At 51.1% G+C, this 20,744-nt stretch overlaps 2 protein-coding genes and 1 long non-coding RNA gene across 7 annotated transcripts; 2 read left to right on the forward strand and 1 right to left on the reverse strand.

Moving 5' to 3' along the window:
• The first annotated feature begins 374 nt into the window (after nucleotides 1–374).
• ZNF48 (zinc finger protein 48) lies at nucleotides 375–5,065 on the forward strand. Of its 4 annotated transcripts, none has more exons than XM_069570885.1 (3): nucleotides 375–530; nucleotides 1,080–1,173; nucleotides 2,471–5,065. In XM_069570885.1, the coding sequence occupies exons 2-3, from the start codon at nucleotides 1,095–1,097 to the stop codon at nucleotides 4,270–4,272; spliced, it is 1,881 nt and encodes a 626-aa protein (XP_069426986.1). In that variant the 5' UTR covers nucleotides 375–530; nucleotides 1,080–1,094; the 3' UTR covers nucleotides 4,273–5,065. The 4 variants fall into 4 exon arrangements, with proteins under 4 accessions (XP_069426986.1, XP_069426984.1, XP_069426985.1 ...); XM_069570883.1 differs by having other exon boundaries at nucleotides 401–530; nucleotides 1,080–1,206; XM_069570884.1 differs by having other exon boundaries at nucleotides 417–911.
• A 4,065-nt stretch (nucleotides 5,066–9,130) lies between these two features.
• Nucleotides 9,131–17,633, forward strand: ZNF771 (zinc finger protein 771). Of its 2 annotated transcripts, none has more exons than XM_069570887.1 (3): nucleotides 9,131–9,349; nucleotides 10,003–10,152; nucleotides 16,574–17,633. In XM_069570887.1, the coding sequence occupies exons 1-3, from the start codon at nucleotides 9,146–9,148 to the stop codon at nucleotides 17,375–17,377; spliced, it is 1,158 nt and encodes a 385-aa protein (XP_069426988.1). In that variant the 5' UTR covers nucleotides 9,131–9,145; the 3' UTR covers nucleotides 17,378–17,633. The 2 variants fall into 2 exon arrangements, with proteins under 2 accessions (XP_069426988.1, XP_069426989.1); XM_069570888.1 differs by having other exon boundaries at nucleotides 9,273–9,649.
• LOC138429400 (uncharacterized) lies at nucleotides 15,350–15,940 on the reverse strand. Its single transcript, XR_011252788.1, has 2 exons — nucleotides 15,827–15,940; nucleotides 15,350–15,606 (listed from the first exon to the last, which is right to left on the reverse strand). It is a non-coding gene; the product is annotated as an uncharacterized lncRNA (long non-coding RNA).
• Nucleotides 17,634–20,744: the final 3,111 nt, after the last annotated feature.

The raw sequence follows: 20,744 nt of genomic DNA on the forward strand, positions 1-20,744 counted from the left end.
CTGTTTCTACATGTCTTTGTTTCAGGAGGCCAATCTTTTGCTCCTGCGTGTTTGGTCCGCTGCAGTCTCTCGGTCTCTCTGCCTTTGCATCCTCTGACTGGGGGCTCTTTGGGTTACGACTCTGAGAGTCTCCGGATCCAAGTCTAAGTCCGTCGGCCTGACTCTCCCCAGCATTTATCTGGCGTCTGCCACTAGCTCCCGATGCCGCCTCGGTCTCCCCAAGCCGAGCCCAGCCCAGCCCCCACCCCCGGCCCTCGGCCTCGCCGACCAGCCCGGCTTTGTTTCCTGCGTCTCGGCGCCCCGCCCCCGCCCCGTCTGGGGTCTCCGCCGCCCTCTGCCGCCCTTTGTCTGCCTTGGTCTTTCCCCCACCCCTTTCCCTGGGTCTGTCTTTGGCTGTCTCTTTGTTTCTCCAGGCTGGGGTGGCTGGAGCTGTCTGCCACCTCCGGAGGTCGGCGCGGGTGGCCGGACACAGCGACAATTAGGAAGAGTCTTCGGCCCTCCGCATCCAGCTCCAGCCCAGGAAACACACGGTTAATACCACAGAGTTCGGGCAATTGGACTTGGCTCAGAGTAGCCCTTTCCGCGGCACGCGGCTGCCCGCCGGCCACCGAGCTCCAGAGGACACGGGCGGCCCCCACAGGCGTGCAGCTCCTCCAGGGTCCTAGAGCGGCCCGGTGCCGCCCGGCGCTTCCGCTTCCCGTCCCCGCCCCCGGCGGCCGCCCCCGGGACGCCCGGGTCCGAGCCCCCTCCTCGTTTGGCGCCGAGCCCGATCCCCTAGCCACTGGTGGCACGGGCACCGGAGCCCCGCGGAGGAGCTCCGGGGGGCCCCGGACTGGCGGAAGCGGCGGCTGAAGCGGCAGCGGCAGCGGCCGGAGGGGAAGGGGGAGGCTGCGCGCCGGAAGGAGCAGCAGGTGCAGGGGGGACCGGTGGCGCGGGCGAGGGTCACCGGAGCCGCGCCCCGTACCTCGGACACCCGAATGCTGTCCGGTGCCCGTGCCGGCCGGCAGAGGGCAGCGGCAGGGCCCCGCCGTCCGCACATGGCTGTGTGACCGTGAAATTGTGTCTGTCTCCTTGCTCAGGGCGGCGTGCCGGCGATGGAGCGCGCGGTGGAGCCCTGGGGTCCGGATCTCCGCGGCTCAGAGGAGAGAGAGCATCTGAGAGGCGCCCGCACAGGTGAGGGCCGAAGCGGTGCACCTCCATGGGCAGGTAATGGCCGGGTGGGGCCCCCGGTTCTGGGCTTTGCCTAGCCCAGACCCAGAAAAATAGGACGTGAACTGTGCTGCCAGGGAGGGGGAGGGAACCAGTGTTTCTGAGCACCAGCTAAGCGACACGCCTTGAGGGGCATCATTTCAAGGACTCTCTCCCCGTCCCCTGCAGTCATCATCATCCTCCCTGCTTCAGTCCTACTTCAGGCCTCGTTCTATCTCATCCTGGCAAATGCAGCGTCCTCCCCTCAGCCCTTTTCTCTCCAGTGTTGACCTCACTGTGCAGCCACATTGATCTGAGTCCTGGTCTAATCCTGTCTCTCTCCACAAAAATCTTCCCTAGCTCCCTTCTGCTACTAATTAAAAGCGTTAGTCTAGCGTTCAGTTCAGATCTTCCATGCTTCATCCAGTCCCAATATCCTTTTCCAGCTTTATCACACATTCCTTTCCATGGTTTACTTTTTTTCTGCGCTGTGAAAGCCTAGCCCTATCTCTCTAATGTCCTCTCTCTAGTGACAGCACAGTTCATTCTGAGCCTACAGTTATAATTATTTGTGTTTTATCTTATTTCTCCTACCAACGCTAAGTATCCTGAGGGACAGCTGTGTGTCTGGCTCCTCTCAAGTACATACAAGATGACTGAAGAAATAAACTGCAGATTGGGATAAAATCTAATTAGTAAATACCAGGCTTTCCACATAGAATATAAGGTAGGGCTTAACAGCAGGCTTGGGAATCAGACCCGAGTTAGAAACCTGGCTTTGTTACTTTAGAACCTTGAGTGAGTGACTTAAAATTCTCAGAGACTGCATGTCTGTAAAATGGGGACAGTCAATAGTATTACCTCATAGGATTGTTTGCAAGGATTCAGTAATGATTGGCACATATGAAAGGCATGGTAAAAGGAGGTTACTGTTACTGAGAGGCACAGACAATATAAGGGCTTCGGAAATTCAGAGGAGAGAGATCTTTGCGACCACAGATTGTCAAGGATGCCTTTCTGGGGAGACTGCTATTGAAGATAGTGTGTTAATCGCTCAGTGTGTCCAACTGTGCAATCCCATGGACCCACCAGGCTCCTCTGTCTGTGGAATTCTCCAGGCCAGAATACTGGAGTGGGTGGCCATTCCCTTTTCCAGGTGGTCTTCCCAACCCAGGGATCGAACCTGTTTTTCCCATGTCACAGGCTGATTCTTTACCATCTGAGTCTCAGAGGGAAGGCTGAGCCAAAAGGCAGGATCTACCGCTCCTTTTTCTTTCCCCAGGTCTAGGGAGTGAGCATGCGGAGATTTCTCAGCCAGATGAGTTTGAACATGCCCCACAGGAGGATGACTTGGAGTTCAAGGAAGAGGAAGATTTGGCCCCAGGTCATGAAGTAGGAAATGCCTCTCTCAAACCTAAAAGCATTCAGACCTGGGATGACCTGTGGGTCCAGAGGGAGGGGCCTGGAAAACCTCAGGCTCGGGACAGAGGCCCTCGCCTCCTAGGAGAACCACGCTGGGGCCAGGCTAGTGATCGGGCTGCTGTATGTGGCGAGTGTGGCAAGAGCTTTCGGCAGATGTCAGATCTGGTGAAACACCAGCGAACCCACACCGGGGAGAAGCCCTACAAGTGCGGGGTCTGTGGCAAGGGCTTTGGGGACAGCTCTGCCCGGATTAAACACCAACGAACTCATAGTGGCGAAAAGCCCTACAGAGCCCGGGCGCCAGCCCAGGGGCCCCCAAAGATTCCTCGGTCCAGGATCCCGGCTGGCGAGCGCCCCACTATCTGCGGTGAATGTGGCAAGAGCTTCCGGCAGAGTTCGGACCTGGTGAAACACCAGCGGACACACACGGGCGAGAAGCCGTACAAGTGTGGCATCTGTGGCAAGGGCTTTGGCGACAGTTCTGCCCGTATAAAGCACCAGCGGACACACCGAGGGGAGCAGGTCCCCCGGCCCGTGGTGCCCCGGCGGCAGCCATCTCGAGCCGCCACGGCAGCTGCACAGGGACCTAAGGCCCAGGACAAGCCATACATCTGCACTGATTGTGGCAAAAGATTTGTGCTCAGCTGCAGCCTCCTGAGCCACCAGCGCAGTCACCTGGGGCCTAAGCCCTTCGGCTGCGATGTGTGTGGAAAGGAGTTTGCCCGGGGCTCAGATCTGGTGAAGCACCTGCGAGTGCACACAGGAGAGAAGCCCTACCTCTGCCCCGAGTGTGGCAAGGGCTTCGCTGACAGCTCTGCGCGAGTCAAGCACCTCCGCACCCACAGTGGCGAAAGGCCTCACGCCTGTCCCGAGTGTGACCGTACCTTCAGCCTCAGCTCCACCCTCCTCCGCCACCGCCTCACTCACATGGAGCCCCAGGACTTCAGCTTCCCAGGCTACCCTCTGGCCCCCCTGATCCCCAGCCCACCCCCTAGCTCCAGCCCACCCCCACCTCCTCTAGGCACCAGCCCCCCGCTGACACCTCGAAGCCCTTCACACTCAGGGGATGGCCCTTTTGGCCTGCCTGGCTTGGAGCCGGAGCCCGGGGGCCCACAGGCTGGAGAACCGCCACCACCACTGGAGGGTGACAAGCCCCACAAGTGCCCTGAGTGTGGCAAGGGCTTCCGCCGGAGCTCGGACCTGGTGAAACACCATCGTGTACACACGGGGGAAAAACCCTACCTCTGCCCAGAATGTGGCAAAGGTTTTGCCGACAGCTCAGCCCGAGTCAAGCACCTCCGCACCCATCGTGGGGAACGGGCTAGGCCACCACCACCATCCACTCTCCTGAGGCCACATAACCCCCCTGGCCCAGCACCCACTGCCCCTCGATCACGAGTCCGGGCTCAGCCCTCTGGACCCAGCCAGCCCCATGTGTGCGGCTTCTGCGGGAAGGAGTTTCCCCGGAGCTCAGACCTGGTCAAACACAGGCGTACACACACTGGGGAGAAGCCATACAAGTGTGCAGAGTGTGGCAAGGGCTTTGGTGACAGTTCTGCCCGTATCAAGCACCAGCGTGGGCACCTGATCCTGAGGCCCTTTGGGACAGGAGATGGTCTGGCAAGGCCCCTCAAACAGGAGCCACCAATGGGACTGGAATGATGGGGTCCAGGGAGGGTGGAGGCCCAAGAGACCAAAGGGAGGGTATCTGCTGCTTAAGCAGAGAAGAAAGGGCCTGGGAGGTGGTGGGAGGGAGAAGGAAGGGAAGAAACAAAGGGGACAAAGGAGTGAATAGATAGAAATAGAAATTTGGAGACAAACGATCTTGAAGCTCAGGAAACTGTCCTGGCTGGGCTGGGTCAGGACCTTGCCAGTTTGGTTTATACCCCCAGCTTCTAGAACACTGCCTGGAATACAATAGGCAATAAATACCTGTTAATAAACTAGCGTTAGCCTGAGGGCCCTTAAAGAATTCTAAATTCCTACTGCCTCTTAACCTGTAAATTGACCCCTCCCAACCTTGCCTTCCCCTCCACCCCCACCCAGACCAAGCATCCTGAACCAGGTTTGTTAGACCTAGAAGCAATGAGACTTCTGAGGTTAAGGGTAAGAGTGAGGCCGGGCCATCTTGACCATCCTGCTGATGGGGAGAGTACTGTTGGTAGGCACGCAGTACCCAGCCTCAGGCCACTGGACATGGTGGGAGCCAGGAAGAGGACACTTGGAGTGAGTTCAGACCCAACTGCCCTGACCACCTGGACACAACAGAATAGGTGAGACAGCGGAATGAGCACTCATTTGCTCTGGATGCCAAGCCCAGGTCCTGGTGGACAGCAGCAGACACACATTGGCTGGGAGAAGGGCAATATAGGAGTGAGGAAAGGCCAGGGAACTACCAAGGCCTAACAGCCACATCTCCATATGTCTTCTCGCCAATAAACTGCTTCTTATCTGAGGCTTGGACTGGTGTGTGCGTGTGTGTGTGTGCATCGTGAGGGGTGAAAAAGGTGCTGAAGGGTCACCACAGGCAAAGCCCACAAGCCATGTGTAAACTTGCCATCTTTGAGCCCATCAAAGAAATTGGGTCGTCAAAGCTGCTTTTTAGCTCAGGCAACGGGTTAAAAAACGGCCACCAGGTCTGTCAGTTGATGCCCTAGACCTGAGTGCTGGCTGCCCACAGGCGCCACCTACGCCACAGGATCTAGCGCGACCCTTAAAAGGAAAAACGCGACGCCACCGGTGGGAGCGTGCGGGGGTCAGTGTTAGGCAAGCGCTGTTGCTATGGCGACAAGTACCCGGAGAAAAAGTGGCCAGCCGGTCTGGTAGGGGCGCAGAAGACCCAGACGCTGATGCTCTGCCTTCAGGGAAACCCCGCCTTCCTACGACCCCTTTTTATTTGTCGAGAAACGGGTCATTAGGCTGCATAGCCCAAAGGCGATGTCTCTATCCCCTGGAAAAGGCAACCATATTTCCCAGCCATCCGTGCGTCGTTAGATGCTGGACTCTTAATTCCCAGCTTTTTCCAAGGAGGGCGCCAGTAGGGAGGAAGGGGGGAAAAGGAACTGACCTAATTGGCCAGGGACCAAAAAGACTAGGGCGGCTCACCCATCTAAGAAACGAAGTACAAGACTGCTCTGCAACTTCGCTGGCTTGGCATTTCAGCTAATCTGCGTGCGGTAACGGTCCCTGGGTAGAAGTTCTCGCGACATCTTAACCACTGGCCGGGATTCCCTAGAAACCAATGAAAGCTTGCTGCAGCGCGGTTCCTCCCAGCCTTCCCATCCCTACCAAGTTGTTACACAGACTCGAAATCCCAGTGTTTTGACTTCAGCCCCGGGGTTCTTTGCGGCTTCTGTCCTTAGATGCACACACCCCTCAAAGACTTTAATGGAGGCCTTTGGGAAGATTGTTTCTGCTGGTTTCCATGTCTCTCCACACTACCAGGTCGGCTTCCAAGCTAATCTGCCGTGAACTTTGTAAAAATTTGACCACATCACTCCCCTATTAAAAACTCTGCCGTATAGCAGCATGTCCTGTCTGTAAAACTTAACTCCTTAGTTGGCATTCAAGACCTTCCACTTGTGTGGTTTCAACTCTGTGCCTCTTAAATGTTTTGTTTTCGTAACTTGGAATGCTCGCCACCCCCAATCCAAATACCTTAAGCGTTGCTTCCTCCCAGAAGTCTTCCCTAAACTTCCAACCTGGGTTAGAACCCCCTTCCTCTGAGCCCTTAACACATCAAGAGCTTCTTTAGGATAAAGAGACACTCAACAACAGCATTACCTACTGCGTGCTGGGTATAGGGCATAGAAAGATGAACAAGACAAAACTTCTGCCCTCAGTTTCTATGCAGAAGATAAACATTGAACAAATATTTTCAAGTGTGGTAAAGACTACGCAGGAAGCTTGCAGGTAGGAGAGAATCCTACATGATCCAATGCCTCTTCAAAGAAGTGGCAATTATGTTAAGACCTAAAGAATGATGGATGCCGGATGGTGTGTTCTCTGTACCAAGTCCTTAGGGATTCAGGAGCTCAGGTAAACTACTGAGGCTGAAGGCAAATAGTGAAATGCAGAATAGTGAAAAGTAAGATAAAGACTTTTCCAAATTCAATTTTCTACTGCCTAGTCCTAAACGGGGCCTGGCACATAATAGCGCTCCCTCAATACTTTGGTGAATGATGTCCTTGAACATGATGTGCTCTTCACAAGAGTTCACAATCTCACAAACTGCTACCTGTTTGTCCCTCTGGCAAACCCCCACTCATCTTTGAAGGTCCTTTATCTCTTCAGCGGAGAAGGAAATGGCAACCCACTCCAGTACTCTTGCCTGGAAAATTCCATGGACTGAGGAGCCTGTTAGGCTACAGTCCATGGCATCAGAAAGAGTTGGACATGAGTGAGCGACTTTACTCACTCACTATCTCTTCAGTGAGGCCTGTACCCAATATCCACTCCCTTCCAGGGAGTTATTCACTCATCCCACTAGTCTCCTGCCAGAACACCTATTATTTCCTTTTCATATGTATATTTCATATGTTTATTTTTCATATAAAATATTATCTAGGCTTCCCTCATGGCTCAGACAGTAAAGAATCTGCCCACAATGCAGGAGACCTAGGTTCAATCCCTGGGTTGGGAAGATCCCCTGGAGAATATATTATTGGGTTTTAAAACTTTTTATTTTTGGCTGTGCTGGCTCTTTGTTGCTGCACGGGCCGCTCTCTAGTTGCAGTGCGCAGGTTTCTCATTTCAGTGGCTTCTCGTTGTGGAGCACAGGCTGTAGTCGCACAGGCTCCAGTAGTTGTGGCTCCCAGGCTCTAGAGCACAGGCTCAATAGTTGTGGCACACAGGTTTAGATGCTCAGTGGCATGTGGAATCTTCTCCGATTAGGGATCGAACCTGTGTCTCCTGCACTGGCAGGGGGATTCTTTACCACTTAGCCCCTAGGGAAGCCCTTCATGTGTGTTTTAAAATCATGATCTTCTTTACTAGACTAAGAGACCCTCAGGAACAAGCTTGGATTCCAGACAGGTACTTGTTCATGATCCTCCTTCTGCAAGTGTCTGTTCCCAAATCCTCCCACAGTAGGAGGACCTTCCAGTGGGGACTTTCACTGCTCCCGGCTGAGTCTCCTCACTGATTCTCCGAATCAGGGCGAAGCACGTCTGGCCTTTTGCTAGATTTCCAGCCATAATCTGGCCCCTGCCTGCCTCTCTTCCAACTCTCACATGACATTTCTCCTCACTTGGCTCCAGCCACACAAGTCTTCTCTCTTTCCCTCAGACATGCCAACTTTAACCTCACCATAAAGTTTCTGTAGTTCTGTCTAGAACATTCTTCATCTAGATTTTCAAATGATTAACCCTTTCTCATCATTCAAGTTTCATTTCATGTATTATTTCCTAAGAGATGCCTTCCCTGCTCACATTAAAGAAGCCCCCAACCATAGCCACCCCCTGTTGCACCATCTGGTCCTATTTCCTTCTGATACTTATCCTTAGCTGGAATTATCTTATTTACTTGTTGACATTTTTTACATCCTGAGAAGTGCCATAGTAGTCAAGGTTTTCATCTCTTTTGTTCATGCCTGCATCTCCAATATCTAAAATGGTGTCAGGCACACAGTAGGGCTCAATAAATATTTGATGAGAGAATGAACACAAAGTGACTTGGGGGATCCTGATTGTATCATACTCATTTACCCTCTTTTCACAGGTCTGAGGAAGAGCAAAACTTTGACCAGATGTAATCCCAACATCCAAATTATGCTCTGGGTTCTGCAGACTGAGGATCAGGCTTCACTCCTGGCTCTGCTACTGATTTCCTCATGTAACCTCAGTTCTGAGAGATAATTTGGTGCAACAGAAACAAAATGAGCTTTGGAATTTGTTACTTACCAGCTATGTGACTTTGAGCAAATTACTTAAGCTCTCTAAGCTTTTAGTTCCCTCATTTGTCAAAGGAAGATAATATTATTGATCCCCACAGGGTTGTTGTAAGGACACTAGGGATTGTAAGCACTTACTGAATGTTATTTCTCTTTCTTTCATCATTTCTGAATTCACATTGCCCCATTCATAAAATAGAATTAGGTATATTTTTCAAGAGAAGTGCGAAAATACAAATCTTTATATATGAACTATCTCAATTTTTAAATATTGGGAATTAAAATTTGTAAAAGACCTCTCAGGCTTTTTTTGAAGTATACTTTTAAACCTGAGGGCCAAAATACTTCTGTGGATTGGATCTGGTCTGTGTGCTATAAATTTCCACCTAGGCTACTGGGTTGTCAGAGATGCTATGACAACACTTACTGTGAAACTTAGGTAAATCATTTTACCTCCTTGAACTTCAGTTAGCTCATCTGTGAAATGGACCCACCTTTGTGAGGAGATCAGGGGTGTAAAAGGCTTAGCATAACGATGGCGCCCAAGAGGCGCACCACACAATAAATGGCAGCGATAACTTGGGTGCCTGTTGGTAAGTATGTACTAAAGGGGCAAGCTATCCCAGAGACCACTGCCCGAAGGCAATGCCGGGAAAGCAGAAAAGATGGAAGAGGAGGCAAAAAGAGGGAAGGAAAGAGGTAAGGAGGCAACAGGGTCCGCCCTCCAGGCGGGGCGCCAGCGAGAGGCCCAGGCAGGGGCGGGAGCGCACGTGGCCTATTTCGGGCGGAGCAGACGCGCTTGGCCGCCACGGAGACCTCCGAGCCGGCCACAGGAAACGAGCCTTGAAGGTAGGTCACAACTGGACTGTGAGGACGTTGAACACCGAGTAGGCCGGCCTGGGGTCTTTGGGAGTTATGGAATAGCGGAAGGCGCTGGGTGTGGGCTTGCCACCCTCCCAGGGCAGTTTGGGCCGGACGCCTGGGTCCTCTGACCCCTCCCCCTCGGGGGCGGAGTTATGTGTTCTGAACCAATGGCCAGTCGCCTCTGAGGCCCCGCCCATGCCCCGCCCCCGGAGTCGCAGCGTCGCAGAGTGCCCAACCGCCCGGCGCCCTGGCCTGGGGCAGCGCGAGCGCCCGAACCTGCGGCTGGTGAGTGCGCACCCCCCAGGGTCTCCGCCCCGATCCCGCCTCCAGCCCGTGCCCTAGAGCTCCGGGCCGCTGACCCAGGCTCCTGGGAGTGACTCAGCGCGGGGAGGGTGGCGTCTCAACGGGGCTGGAGATTCGAAGTGTTCAGGGCCTTGAATGCCAGGATGAGTAGCGTGAACGAGTCTTTCGAGCTGGTCCCGGGACAAGGCTGGGGCCTAGAGCCGGGCTGGGATACAGGGAAGAGGGTCAGACACAGATCTGGGCATGGGAGGAGAAGCCACGGCTGCATCGCCTTGTGTGGGCCAGAGCCATGGTCGAGGGGGCGGGTCCTGAGCTGACTCAGCTCCCTGCCCCAGGACACCAAGATGCCCGGTGAACAGCAGACGGAGGAGGAGGAGGAGGAAGAGATGCAAGAGGAGATGGTGCTGCTGGTGAAGGGTGAGGAGGAAGAGGGTGAAGAGAAGTATGAAGTGGTGAAACTCAAGATCCCTATGGACAACAAGGAGGTACGTGTCCCACACCACGGGGGTTCCATCGGCCCTAAATCTGGTTCAGGTCCAACCTCCCTCAGTCAGAAGCCAGGGATCCTGCCCCTACTTTCCCAGGACTCTCAGGCTTAGAATCTGAGTTGGCCACCCATCCTTCTGTCCCATTGTCCATGCTGCCACAATACAGATGTCACGCCTACTGTGCCAGGCTCTGTGCTGGGTGCTGGGGAGTAAATGCCCTCCTCGGTTTCTCGTGGAGCTTGATGTGTAGCAGGGTTAGACTGACAAGGGTGTGGAAGGTTTAAAAGAGGGGAGTTTTAAGGAGATCAAAGTATGAGATTTCCCCTTTCAGGACCCTAGCTGCCACTAGGTATATTTCTGTTTCCCAGAACTCTACAAGACTCCCATCCCCAGCCAGAGCAGCCCTTGTGTCCATATGCAGGTTTTCTGGGCCCGGGTTCCCTGATTTCTTTCTGCACAGGGGCCAGTTCCCAGGAAAAGAAAGTTCTGCTGCCCCCTAGTGGGTGTGGTGGACCCTAGGGGGAGGGGGCTAGCTTCTGTGGCCTCCTCTTCCAGTCAAAATAACTATTTAGGGAATTCCCTGGCGGTTCAGTGGTTAGGACTCCGCGCTTTCACTGCCTTGGCTCGTTTAGTTCTGTTTTTCTCAGGCCTCCTTGGCCCATCCTCCTAGCTCAGCCTGCCTCTTCCGGCCCTGTGAATCCCCTGGTCTCCTTTGGCCTGTAAGTTAAGAACTCAAGACTCCAGAGTTTAGGGTGGACTTTCAACTCCATCACTTACTTACCAGCTGTGTGACCTTTGGCAAGTTTAACCTCTTTGTGCCTCAGTTTCCTTATTGGTAAAAGTGAAATCATAATAGCACCTACTTCTTGGGATTGGAAGGATTAAATGAGTTAATACTTGTAAAGAGTTAGAACTGTGTCTGGCACACAATAAACATTCTGTACATATTTGTTGCTATTATTATTCATTCTTCCTCCTAAAGTTCAGGACGTTGGGCGAGGTCATCCTTCTGGAGATGTTCCAACTCATTTTTATCAAGGCCTCAATAAGGCTGAATCCTGGGGCTGGATGTGAACAGGGAAACCAACATGGAGGCCTAGACTGAGGATTGAAGGCAAATAACTCAAGGCAGTAGGAAAGGTTTCAGGGAAATAACTTTGACATGGGCCTTGTAAACTTAGCGGGAGTATGGCAAATAGAGGAGGAGGAAGGGCATTCCAGGATGAGGAAAACAGCAAGTGCTCAGAAAAGATAAGGCCAGAGAAACAGATGGACCAGACTGTTTGCGTATGTATAGTCAGCCTATAGATTTGTACCTACTGTGTTAGGTTATGCAGTGCCGTGAGAAGCTTCAAATCAGAGAAGAGGTATGATCACATTTCCTTTTTAGAATCGTTGGTTGTCATGGGGAGACCAGGTCAGGTAAGGCTGATAACCTGCTCTAAGGTAGTGGCAGCAGTGGAGGGAAGATGGAAAGAAGGAGATATTTGGGAACATTGATTGGAGTGGCTGGAGCTAAGGATGGAAGGGTGGAGGTAGGCATGGCTAGTCATGAAAGGGAGGTAGGGCTACACTCTGAATGGTGTCACTTAGTGGTTAAAAGCGTCGGTTCAAATCCTAACAACCACATTTACCAGCTTTGCCTCAACAGCTTTCTCATCTATAAAATGAGATAATGAAAGTAAAATCCTTGAAATCCAGTCTAAATATCATGTGGGTGACTGGATTTGGAGGAGAGTAGAAATGAGTTACACACACATCCCACAAAGATTTAGCACTGTGCCCACAAAATAGCTCATCAACTTGCTGTGTGGTCTCCGTGAGTCTGGGTTCTTATGAAATAGTGGTCTCCAAAGCTCAGTGTCCACATTCTATGAGTCTCAGCTCTCACCCAGTCCCATGGCCAGTCATTGTCCAGGACAGGCCCTAATTATGCTGCACGCAGGGATCAGTCTCTTACCCCCTTATCAAAATCCAAACTATCTTAATGAATAGAAAGATTTTTTTCCCAGAGGGTTCTACGTACATCCAGTTCTGTCTTTCCTTGCTTAAAATCGAACCTTGAGCGGTTTTGTTTCTCTAAGCTCCCACGCCTGGCATTCCAAGCTCTTCATCCTTCGACCTCATGGCTTCATCTCTAGTCAGTCAGCATCCTTCCCATGCCCCAGTTTCAAGTACACCTGACCTTGAAGACTTTGCCCATGTGGTCTTTTGGCCTGTAAAATGCTCTTTACTTTTCCCATCTGCTTTCTCTGGGAGTAGTGTGCCTCTCTTCTAGATCAGCTTTCATTTTTAACATGCATACATTCCACTTGGGGATCTTGCTAAAGTGAAGATTCTGATTCAGTAGGTTTGGAGTGGGATTTGAGATTCTGTATTTCTAACAAGTTGCCAGTGACGCTGCTGGTCTGTGGACCACCCTTCTTGTAGCAATGAATGAGGGAGGTCAGGATTGTATTTTATACTCTGTACTCCAAAGAAGGGAGATTTGGATAGCTAAAAGAATCCAGGGAGGGAGACAAGCTGTGGAGGTGACCTCAAGCTTGTCAGTGAGATAGGATTGCATCATGGCTGAGAGAAAAGGCATTTTGGACAATGACAGCCTTCCGTTGTAAACCCTGGCCCTGCTGATGGATCAGCTGTAGGGCCTTGATAGTCACTTACTTCTGAGTCTTCTATCATTTTAAAATGGAGCTAATACAATCTAACCCAAAGGGTTGGGAGAATTTAAAACAAGAACATGGGTGAAAAGTATTTATTGCAGTTCCTGGCACATAGTGAGTGCTTAGTAAATGGTAGTTATTTATTAATTAGAAAAGTAATGGTTGAAGAAGAAACTGGAACGTTTGCTCTTTTTTTAAACTTAAGCAGAAAGACAAAAATCACTAACTTTAAATACTTGGATTATCATATTATTATACTACATTATCCCCCTAGTGCTCTCATGTTAAGAGTGCAGACACCCATTATTCTAATTTTAAAATCTGACAGTTGTAGAATTGAAAAGACATGTAAGTCTGGTATTTGCCAAACTTCATTCACGTGTCTATTACTCACCTGTTGTGCTCATTTATTTAGTTGCCTTCTTCAAATAGATTCATGTTGTTTTGATAAATAAATTTACCTTCATCTGAACAATAATGCTGATAAAACTGGGATTCATGTGATGTGTTGTTTTTCTAATAATCATGAAGATAAATACATTATGATCATACTAAGATAAAAGTAAGCCTACATAATACTTAGAAGCCTCTTGCATTCTGTGATGTGCATACTTCACGTCTGGAAATACTTGATGTTACCTAGCCTACCTTGCCTTCCTTGGTTCAGTGAGGCAGGGGGAGGGAGGGACTTGCCTGGGGTCTTAATGAGCTAGACTCAACCCCTCTTACCAAGATTCTTCCTGGAGCACCCAAGGCCTCTCCTCCTGGAGTTGGAGATTCCAAGGGTACTTGTGTGAAGAATTTCTTTTTCCCAAATTAGTGAATCCAGGGTTAAGAAAGTCCTCAGACTGGTCAGTCACCTAAAAGAAGGATGCCAAAGAAAAAAATGGGCCAGAAAAATATAGATATAATGAGAAAAATTATTTCCACGATATAAACCCCTTGGTTGTTAAAACCAGGGCAAGACTGGAAAGTGTGACCTTGAATTCAGACTGTGCCAAGTTGCTGTGGGGAGTTTCTCAATTTAAAGTATCAAGTTGTATTTTAACCTTGAATCCCTCTTGGAGAGTGCCAGGCACTTGGAATCCAGCCGCTGGCACATCTTGGCACTCTGAGTGCAGGGAAGCAGTGTAGCCTATGGCTGAAGGATGAGAACTCTAAAAGTCAGTCCTGACTCTCATGGGCTATATCAATTTAATCTCTCTCAGCTAAGTCTTCTCACTTACCAAAAGATAATGCCTGATCCTGAGGGTAGGGGTGGGGGAGGGGTGACAAGAAGATTTAATACAATAATGTACATAACAACACTGTCAAATCTTATACTCTAATGTTATCACTAATATCATTATATAACTGTTGTAGCCAGGGTTGCTTTGGTTGGTGACTAATTTTTCAAACTGCTTCGTTTCCACATTATTGAAAAAGTGAAAGTGAAAGTCTCTCAGTCATGTCTGACTCTCTACGACCCCTTGGACTACATATAGTCCATGGAATTCTCCAGGCCAGAATACTGAAGTGGGTAGCCTTTCCCTTCTCCAGGGGATCTTCCCAACCCAGCGACTGAACCCAGGTCTCCCACATGGCAGGCAGTTTCTTGACCAGCTGAGCTACAAGGGAAGCCCCACATTTCTGAGGTGGTTACCAAAAAGCTGCTGTCTTTTTAAAATTAATTAATTGATTATTTTGGCTGTGCCAGGTCTTAGTTGTGGGATGTAGGATCTAGTTCCCTGACTAGGGATTGAACCTGGGCCCCCTGCATTGGGAGCATGGAGGCTTAGCCACTGGACCACCAGGGGAGTCCCCAAAAACTAGTCTTTAACAAAGGATCTTGAAGGCCCTGAAGCTGCTCTCCTTACAGCTTCAGAAAAAGGCCTTACTACTCCCTAGTTGTCACCTCTCTCAAGCTGTTTCTTTATCTATAAAAGAATAATGATAATTACTTGGTAAAGAAGGAATATGGGGAGACGGAAGCTAATGCTTTATCCTTAATACATGCCTGTTTTTTCACTTGGTCATGAATTAATATTCTATTTGCTTAGTCCATGAAAGTGAAGTCTCTCAGTCGTGCCCGACTCTTTGTGACCCCATGGACTGTAGCCTACCAGGCTCCTCTGTCCATGGGATTTTCCAGGCAAGAGTACTGGAGTGGGCTGCCATTTCCTTCTCCAGGGGATCTTCCCAACCCAGGGATTGAACCTGGGTCTCGCACATTGCAGACAGGCACTTTACCATCTGAGCCACCAGGGAAGCCCTGCTTAGTCCATAGCAAAGATTCAACATCACTTTTGCTAGGATGAGCCTTCTCTTTTCTACCAAGGAAGCAGTGTATCCTCAGTACTCCTCTTTACTGTTAGTACAAACTGTTTTCCCTTCATCTGTCTCTTATAAAGCATTTATTTTTTCTGATTTTATCTCTAGAGACCCAGACCTCATGAAACTGATTTATTCTCAAATTCTTTTCATTTCAGGCCTCAGAGTATTTGGGTTTCACCCTTGCCGCCTTTTGTGCAGCTTAAAAAAATGATAGGTGCTTGCTCTTAAAAGTTTATTAAAGAGCCTGAACTTGATTGTAGCCTGGCTCTAAGACACCATGCTCTCCTGGGTCTCTGACCTCACTGGCTGCTGTCTCCTTTGCTGGCTGCTTTGCATCTTGCCTCCCAGTTCTCTCTAGTCCCTGGGTGAATTCATCCAGTCTCAAGGCTTTAAAAATCCCCTGCAGGCTGATGTCTTCCCAATTTACATCTCCAGCCTGGGCCTCTCTCCTGAGCTCCAGATGTGTCCAGGACAACTGCGGATAGGATCAGAAACAGATCACAGGTACCAACTCGTTGTTCCCCCCGCAACCCTCCACCCCCACAACCATTCTGTAGATGATAATTCCGCCTTTGCAGTTGCTAAGCTCTAAGTCCTTGGAGTCGTCTTGACGCCTCTCTTTATATCTCATGTCTAATCTATCATTAGGTTGGCTGTCTCCAATTGCAGACTATATCCAGAAGCAGACCACTTACCACTTTCACTTTCCACCTCTGTCGCCTGGGTCCAAGCCATTGTCTTCTCTGGCCTGCAGTACAGGGGCCTCCTCGGTGGGTTTCTGCCCCTTCTCCTCCGCTATTCTGTGGAACCTTTTAAATATGAGTCTTATCTGTACCTCATTGCTCAGAACCTTCCGACATCTCCTCTACTGGTTCCTCATCAGATTCTCATTCAAGGCTCTATGCTAAGATAACGCCTTAAGGACCACTCCATGGATTACTCCTCCCCTCCTGTGTTCTGCCCTAGGCACTTTTTCTTGTCATTCCTGGAACAGAAAAACTCCTCCCTCGGGGCCTTGCTTTCCCCTCTGGAACCTGCTCTTTCACCTCCTTTAGGTAAAGGCTCATGACATCAGTGAGGTTTCTTAACCCTATTTAAATTTGCACCATCGCCCCGTACCAGCACCCCTTTCAGCCATTCTTCCTGAAATTATGAATTCAAAAAAAATTTAATGCTGAATCCTCAGTTCCTAGAACAGAGTCTGGCACATTACGCGCTCAATAAATTTTGGTTGAATTAATAAAGAATAGCTGGAACGACACCAGGCATTGTAATATGTGCGTTAATTATCTCATTAGACGCGCACAACCGTCCTGAGAGGTGCACCCCTTGATTTTAACTACTTAACAAACGAGGGACGGAGAGGCTGCAGCTGGTGGAGCCCCAGGTCTCCGGCTCCTGGGTCTCTCCGTCAGGGCTGACCTGTCCCCCTCTCCCCGCAGGTCTCGAGCGAGGCGCCAGCGCCATCGGCGGACCCGGCACGCCCACACGCGTGCCGGGACTGCGGCCGCGCCTTTGCACGCCGCTCCACACTGGCCAAGCACGTCCGCATACACACGGGCGAGCGGCCCTTTGCGTGCACGGAGTGCGGCCGGCGCTTCTCGCAGAAGTCGGCGCTGACCAAACACAGCCGCACCCACACAGGCGAACGGCCTTACGAGTGCCCGGAGTGCGACAAGCGCTTCTCGGCCGCCTCGAACCTGCGGCAGCACCGGCGGCGCCACACGGGCGAGAAGCCGTACGCATGCGCACAATGCGGCCGCCGCTTCGCGCAGAGCTCCAACTACGCACAGCATCTGCGCGTGCACACGGGCGAGAAGCCGTACGCGTGCCCGGACTGCGGACGCGCCTTCGGCGGCAGTTCATGCCTGGCGCGCCACCGACGCACGCACACGGGCGAGCGGCCGTACGCCTGCGCCGACTGTGGCACGCGCTTCGCCCAGAGCTCGGCGCTGGCCAAGCACCGGCGCGTGCACACGGGCGAGAAGCCGCACCGCTGCCCTGTGTGCGGCCGCGGCTTCGGCCACCGCTCCAACCTGGCGGAGCATGCGCGCACGCACACTGGCGAGCGGCCCTATCCCTGCTCCGAGTGCGGCCGGCGCTTCCGCCTCAGCTCGCACTTCATCCGCCATCGTCGCGCGCATATGCGGCGCCGTCTCTATATCTGCGCCGGCTGCGGCCGGGACTTCAAGCTACCAGCTGGAGCCACTGCCACCGAGCGCTGCCCAGATTGTGAGGGCAGCTGAGCCGCCGTTTCTTTTCTCCGCGGGGTGCGAGCCTCCAGGTGGGGAGGGGCACTCTGGGATCTCAACCTGGGGCTGCGTTAATCTGGACAACTCCCCGCCCCACCACCAGCGTCTTGAATAGGATGGGACTGGCAGGCCTGGCTGCCCTGGAACTGGGAGACAGGATTCCCTTACCGGGATCCCTGGAAACGTGCCCACTTCCCCCTCATTACATCCCCTCCGCCCATGTTAGAGTGAATAAAGTATTATATCCTTACCCCACCCGTGCCTGTGTTTGAGGTGGGTGGGGAGAGGCGGAAAGTTGGGGGGGGTCTCCCTAGGCTTAGGTGAATCGGCATGGATTCAAGTGGGGCTATAAGCCCCAAAGTGTTCCAGGAACTGGGTTTGTGGGTGTGGAGTCATTCTACACTTGCTCCTTGGTTATGTCTTCATGAACTCAGATCTAGAAGGGTTCATAAATTTGTCACATTTGTAATCAATGGGCACTGCAGTTCGCGGAACTTTGGTGAGCGGGCATGAACCTCATGCAACTCAGTGTAGCAAAGAGAAGCAATGGTGGCAACTTTGTGTGCAGGTGTATGCTCACTCATGTCCAGGCCCCTCTGGCCGTGTAATTTCCCAGGAAGAGTACTGGAGCAGGTTGCTATTTCCTTCAGAATTTTCCCAACCCAGAAATTGAACTCATGTCTCCTGACTTTCCTGCATTGGCAGGCAGATTCTTTACCATTGCACCACCTGAGTTTAAAGGCCTTCAGTGCTAGCTCATTCTCATCGTCAAAGCATTCCAAAGTTAGGTAACTCATCTTACCTTTATTTCTGCAGATAATCAGAGAGGTACTGACAGCGTCAGTAGTCCCTTGGGGGACTGACAGCAGTCCCTTGTCACTGGGACCATGATGGTGGAGCTGTTGGATAGGAGAGGTCCTCAGTGCTATCTTGGAGTTTAGAGAAGCTCTTCCCAGAGGTGACGTTTTTTAGCTGTGCCCTGCAGGGATCTTAGTTCCCTGACGAGGGATGGAACCTGCACCCTCTGCACTGGAAGCATGGAGTCTTAACCACTGGACTGCCAGGGAAGTTCCCTCAGAGGTGATATTTAAGCTGGTCTTAAGGTTAAGAGAGTTGGGGTTGGGGAAGTATGGAGAGAGCCCCTGAAGCTGCATAGCAGACTTGTTAGAGCTTACAGACATCCTGGGGGTGGAATGTACGGACAAAAAGCAAGGAGGTTGGCAGGAGACAGACCACTAAGGACACTGAAAGCCAGGTGAATGGTTCAGAGGCCACAAAGAAGCCTTGAGGGATTAGAGGGGAGGCAGGGATCTGACATAGAACTAGAATTCATAGGAGTTAAAGGTGGACCTGGGACACGGGAGAGTTGGGGCTAATTTCACTTCTTAGCTTGGGGGACTGCAGGCAGTGTCACTGAAATGGGGCCACAGGATGAGGCGCAGGACAGGAGTTGAGGGGGCAGCCATTGTTGCAGCCCAGTCTGGGCACACTGAGTGTGAAGTAAATGTGGAGGCGTCAGGAAGGTGATAGAAGTAACAGCTCAGGGGTGTCAGGTCTGGAAGGTATGGCACCACATCCAGAAGAGGGTACTCGAGAACTTGAAGCTGTAAAGGAACAGCCAGAGGTAGAAAGAAAACCGAAAGTGTCTGGGACATCTAGAGGAAAGTGTTTCACAGGAAATTTAGCTGTCAGATGCTGCTCTGGCGACCACTGTGTGTGTGTGAATTCAGGGAAAGCGAAGAGAACAGTTTCCGTTGAGGTGTGTGCATGCTCAGTCCTGTTGTGTCTGACTCTTTATGAGCCCATGGACTGTAGCCCGCCAGGCTCCTGTCTGTGGAATTCTCCGGGCAAGAATACTGGAGTGGATTGCCATTTCCTCCTCCACAGGATCTTCCTGACCCAGGGATTGAACGCAGGCCTCCTGTATCACAGATGGGTTTTTTACCCCTGAGCCAACAGGGAAGCCCCCCAGGGGAGGGGTGGGGCTGAAAGCCAACCTTGAGTGGGTTAGGGCAGAAATGAGGAAGCAGAGTGGGTGGCTTGGCTATGAAAAGCATGATGGAAATAGCTGGAGTTTTGTTGGTTTTGCCTTATCAATAGGGAAGAGGCTCGATTAGGATTTATGGGCTGGTGGGAAGGGCTAATGGAAAGGAAGAGACCTTGATTATATAGAGGAGAGAGAAGATAATTGATCAAGGAGGCAGGATGAAATAAGAGATCAATAAGATAAAGCTCTTGCTATCACTGTTAGGAAGAGGAAAGGAGGGTTTGGGAACTTAAAGCAGTTCCAATCTGATGGATTCTCTTACCAGGGAAGTAAGAGAGGTCACTGGTTAAGAGGGAGTGAGGTCATTAATAAGAGGACTGAGGCCAGTAAAGAGGAAGGCTTCATTTCACTGATGTGGAAATAGGGTGAAGGAGGCAGGCCACAGCTATCTCTGAAAAGGAAGTGATGTGCTTGAGGTCACACAACGTGTGAATCATAATGTTCCCAACACTATCTTTAGGTATAGAAGTGGAACAAACTGGCCTTGGGAAGGAAGGCCGCAGAGGGGATGGGGAATGTTAGGCATTGCAAGGTCCAAAAGACTGGGGCCTGGGACTCAGCCCTAGGCCCAGGCTGGCCTTAACATGATATTTCCTGCCCTGGGCCCCTGAAAGTTTTGAGTTGAAAGAGCAAACTGATAACGACAACTGCAAAGTTAACAACTACCTACTATGCACCAGACACTGTCCTAAACACTCTACTTTTTTTTTTTTTTTTTGACCGTGTGGCATGTGGGATCTTAGTTCTACGACCAGGGATCAAACCCAGGCCCCCTGCATTGGAAGTGGAGGGTCTTAACCACTGCACCACCTGGGAAGTCCAGCACTCTATTTATAATATAATAGCTTACTTAAACCTTACAACCCTATTAAGTAGATACCATTATTTTCATTTTAGATGAGGAAATGGAGGTACAGAAAGATAAAAATATAATGAACATCGTGTTGCATGCTAAGTTGCTTCAGTCGTGTCCAGCTCTTTGCAACCCTATGGACTGTAGCCCGCCAGGCTCCTCTGTCCATGGGATTCTCCAGACAAGAATACTGGAGTGGGTTGCCATGCCCTCTTCCAGGGGATCTTCCTCACCCAGGGATCAAACCTGTGTATCTTGTGTCTCCTGCATTGGAGGCGGGTTCTTTATCACTAACACCACCTGAGAAGCTCCATAATGAACATCATCTGAGCTCAGATAGCCTGGCTCCAGAATCTGGGCTCCTATCCAACATTACATAAAGCCTCTGATCTTATTTAGAGAAGGGGAAGGGACTTACATGAGATCAGACAGGGAACTTTCTAGAAATCAGATCTCTCTGT

Source organism: Ovis canadensis, chromosome 24, assembly GCF_042477335.2.
Source record: "Ovis canadensis isolate MfBH-ARS-UI-01 breed Bighorn chromosome 24, ARS-UI_OviCan_v2, whole genome shotgun sequence".
In the NCBI taxonomy this organism is placed as follows: Eukaryota; Metazoa; Chordata; class Mammalia; order Artiodactyla; family Bovidae; genus Ovis; species Ovis canadensis.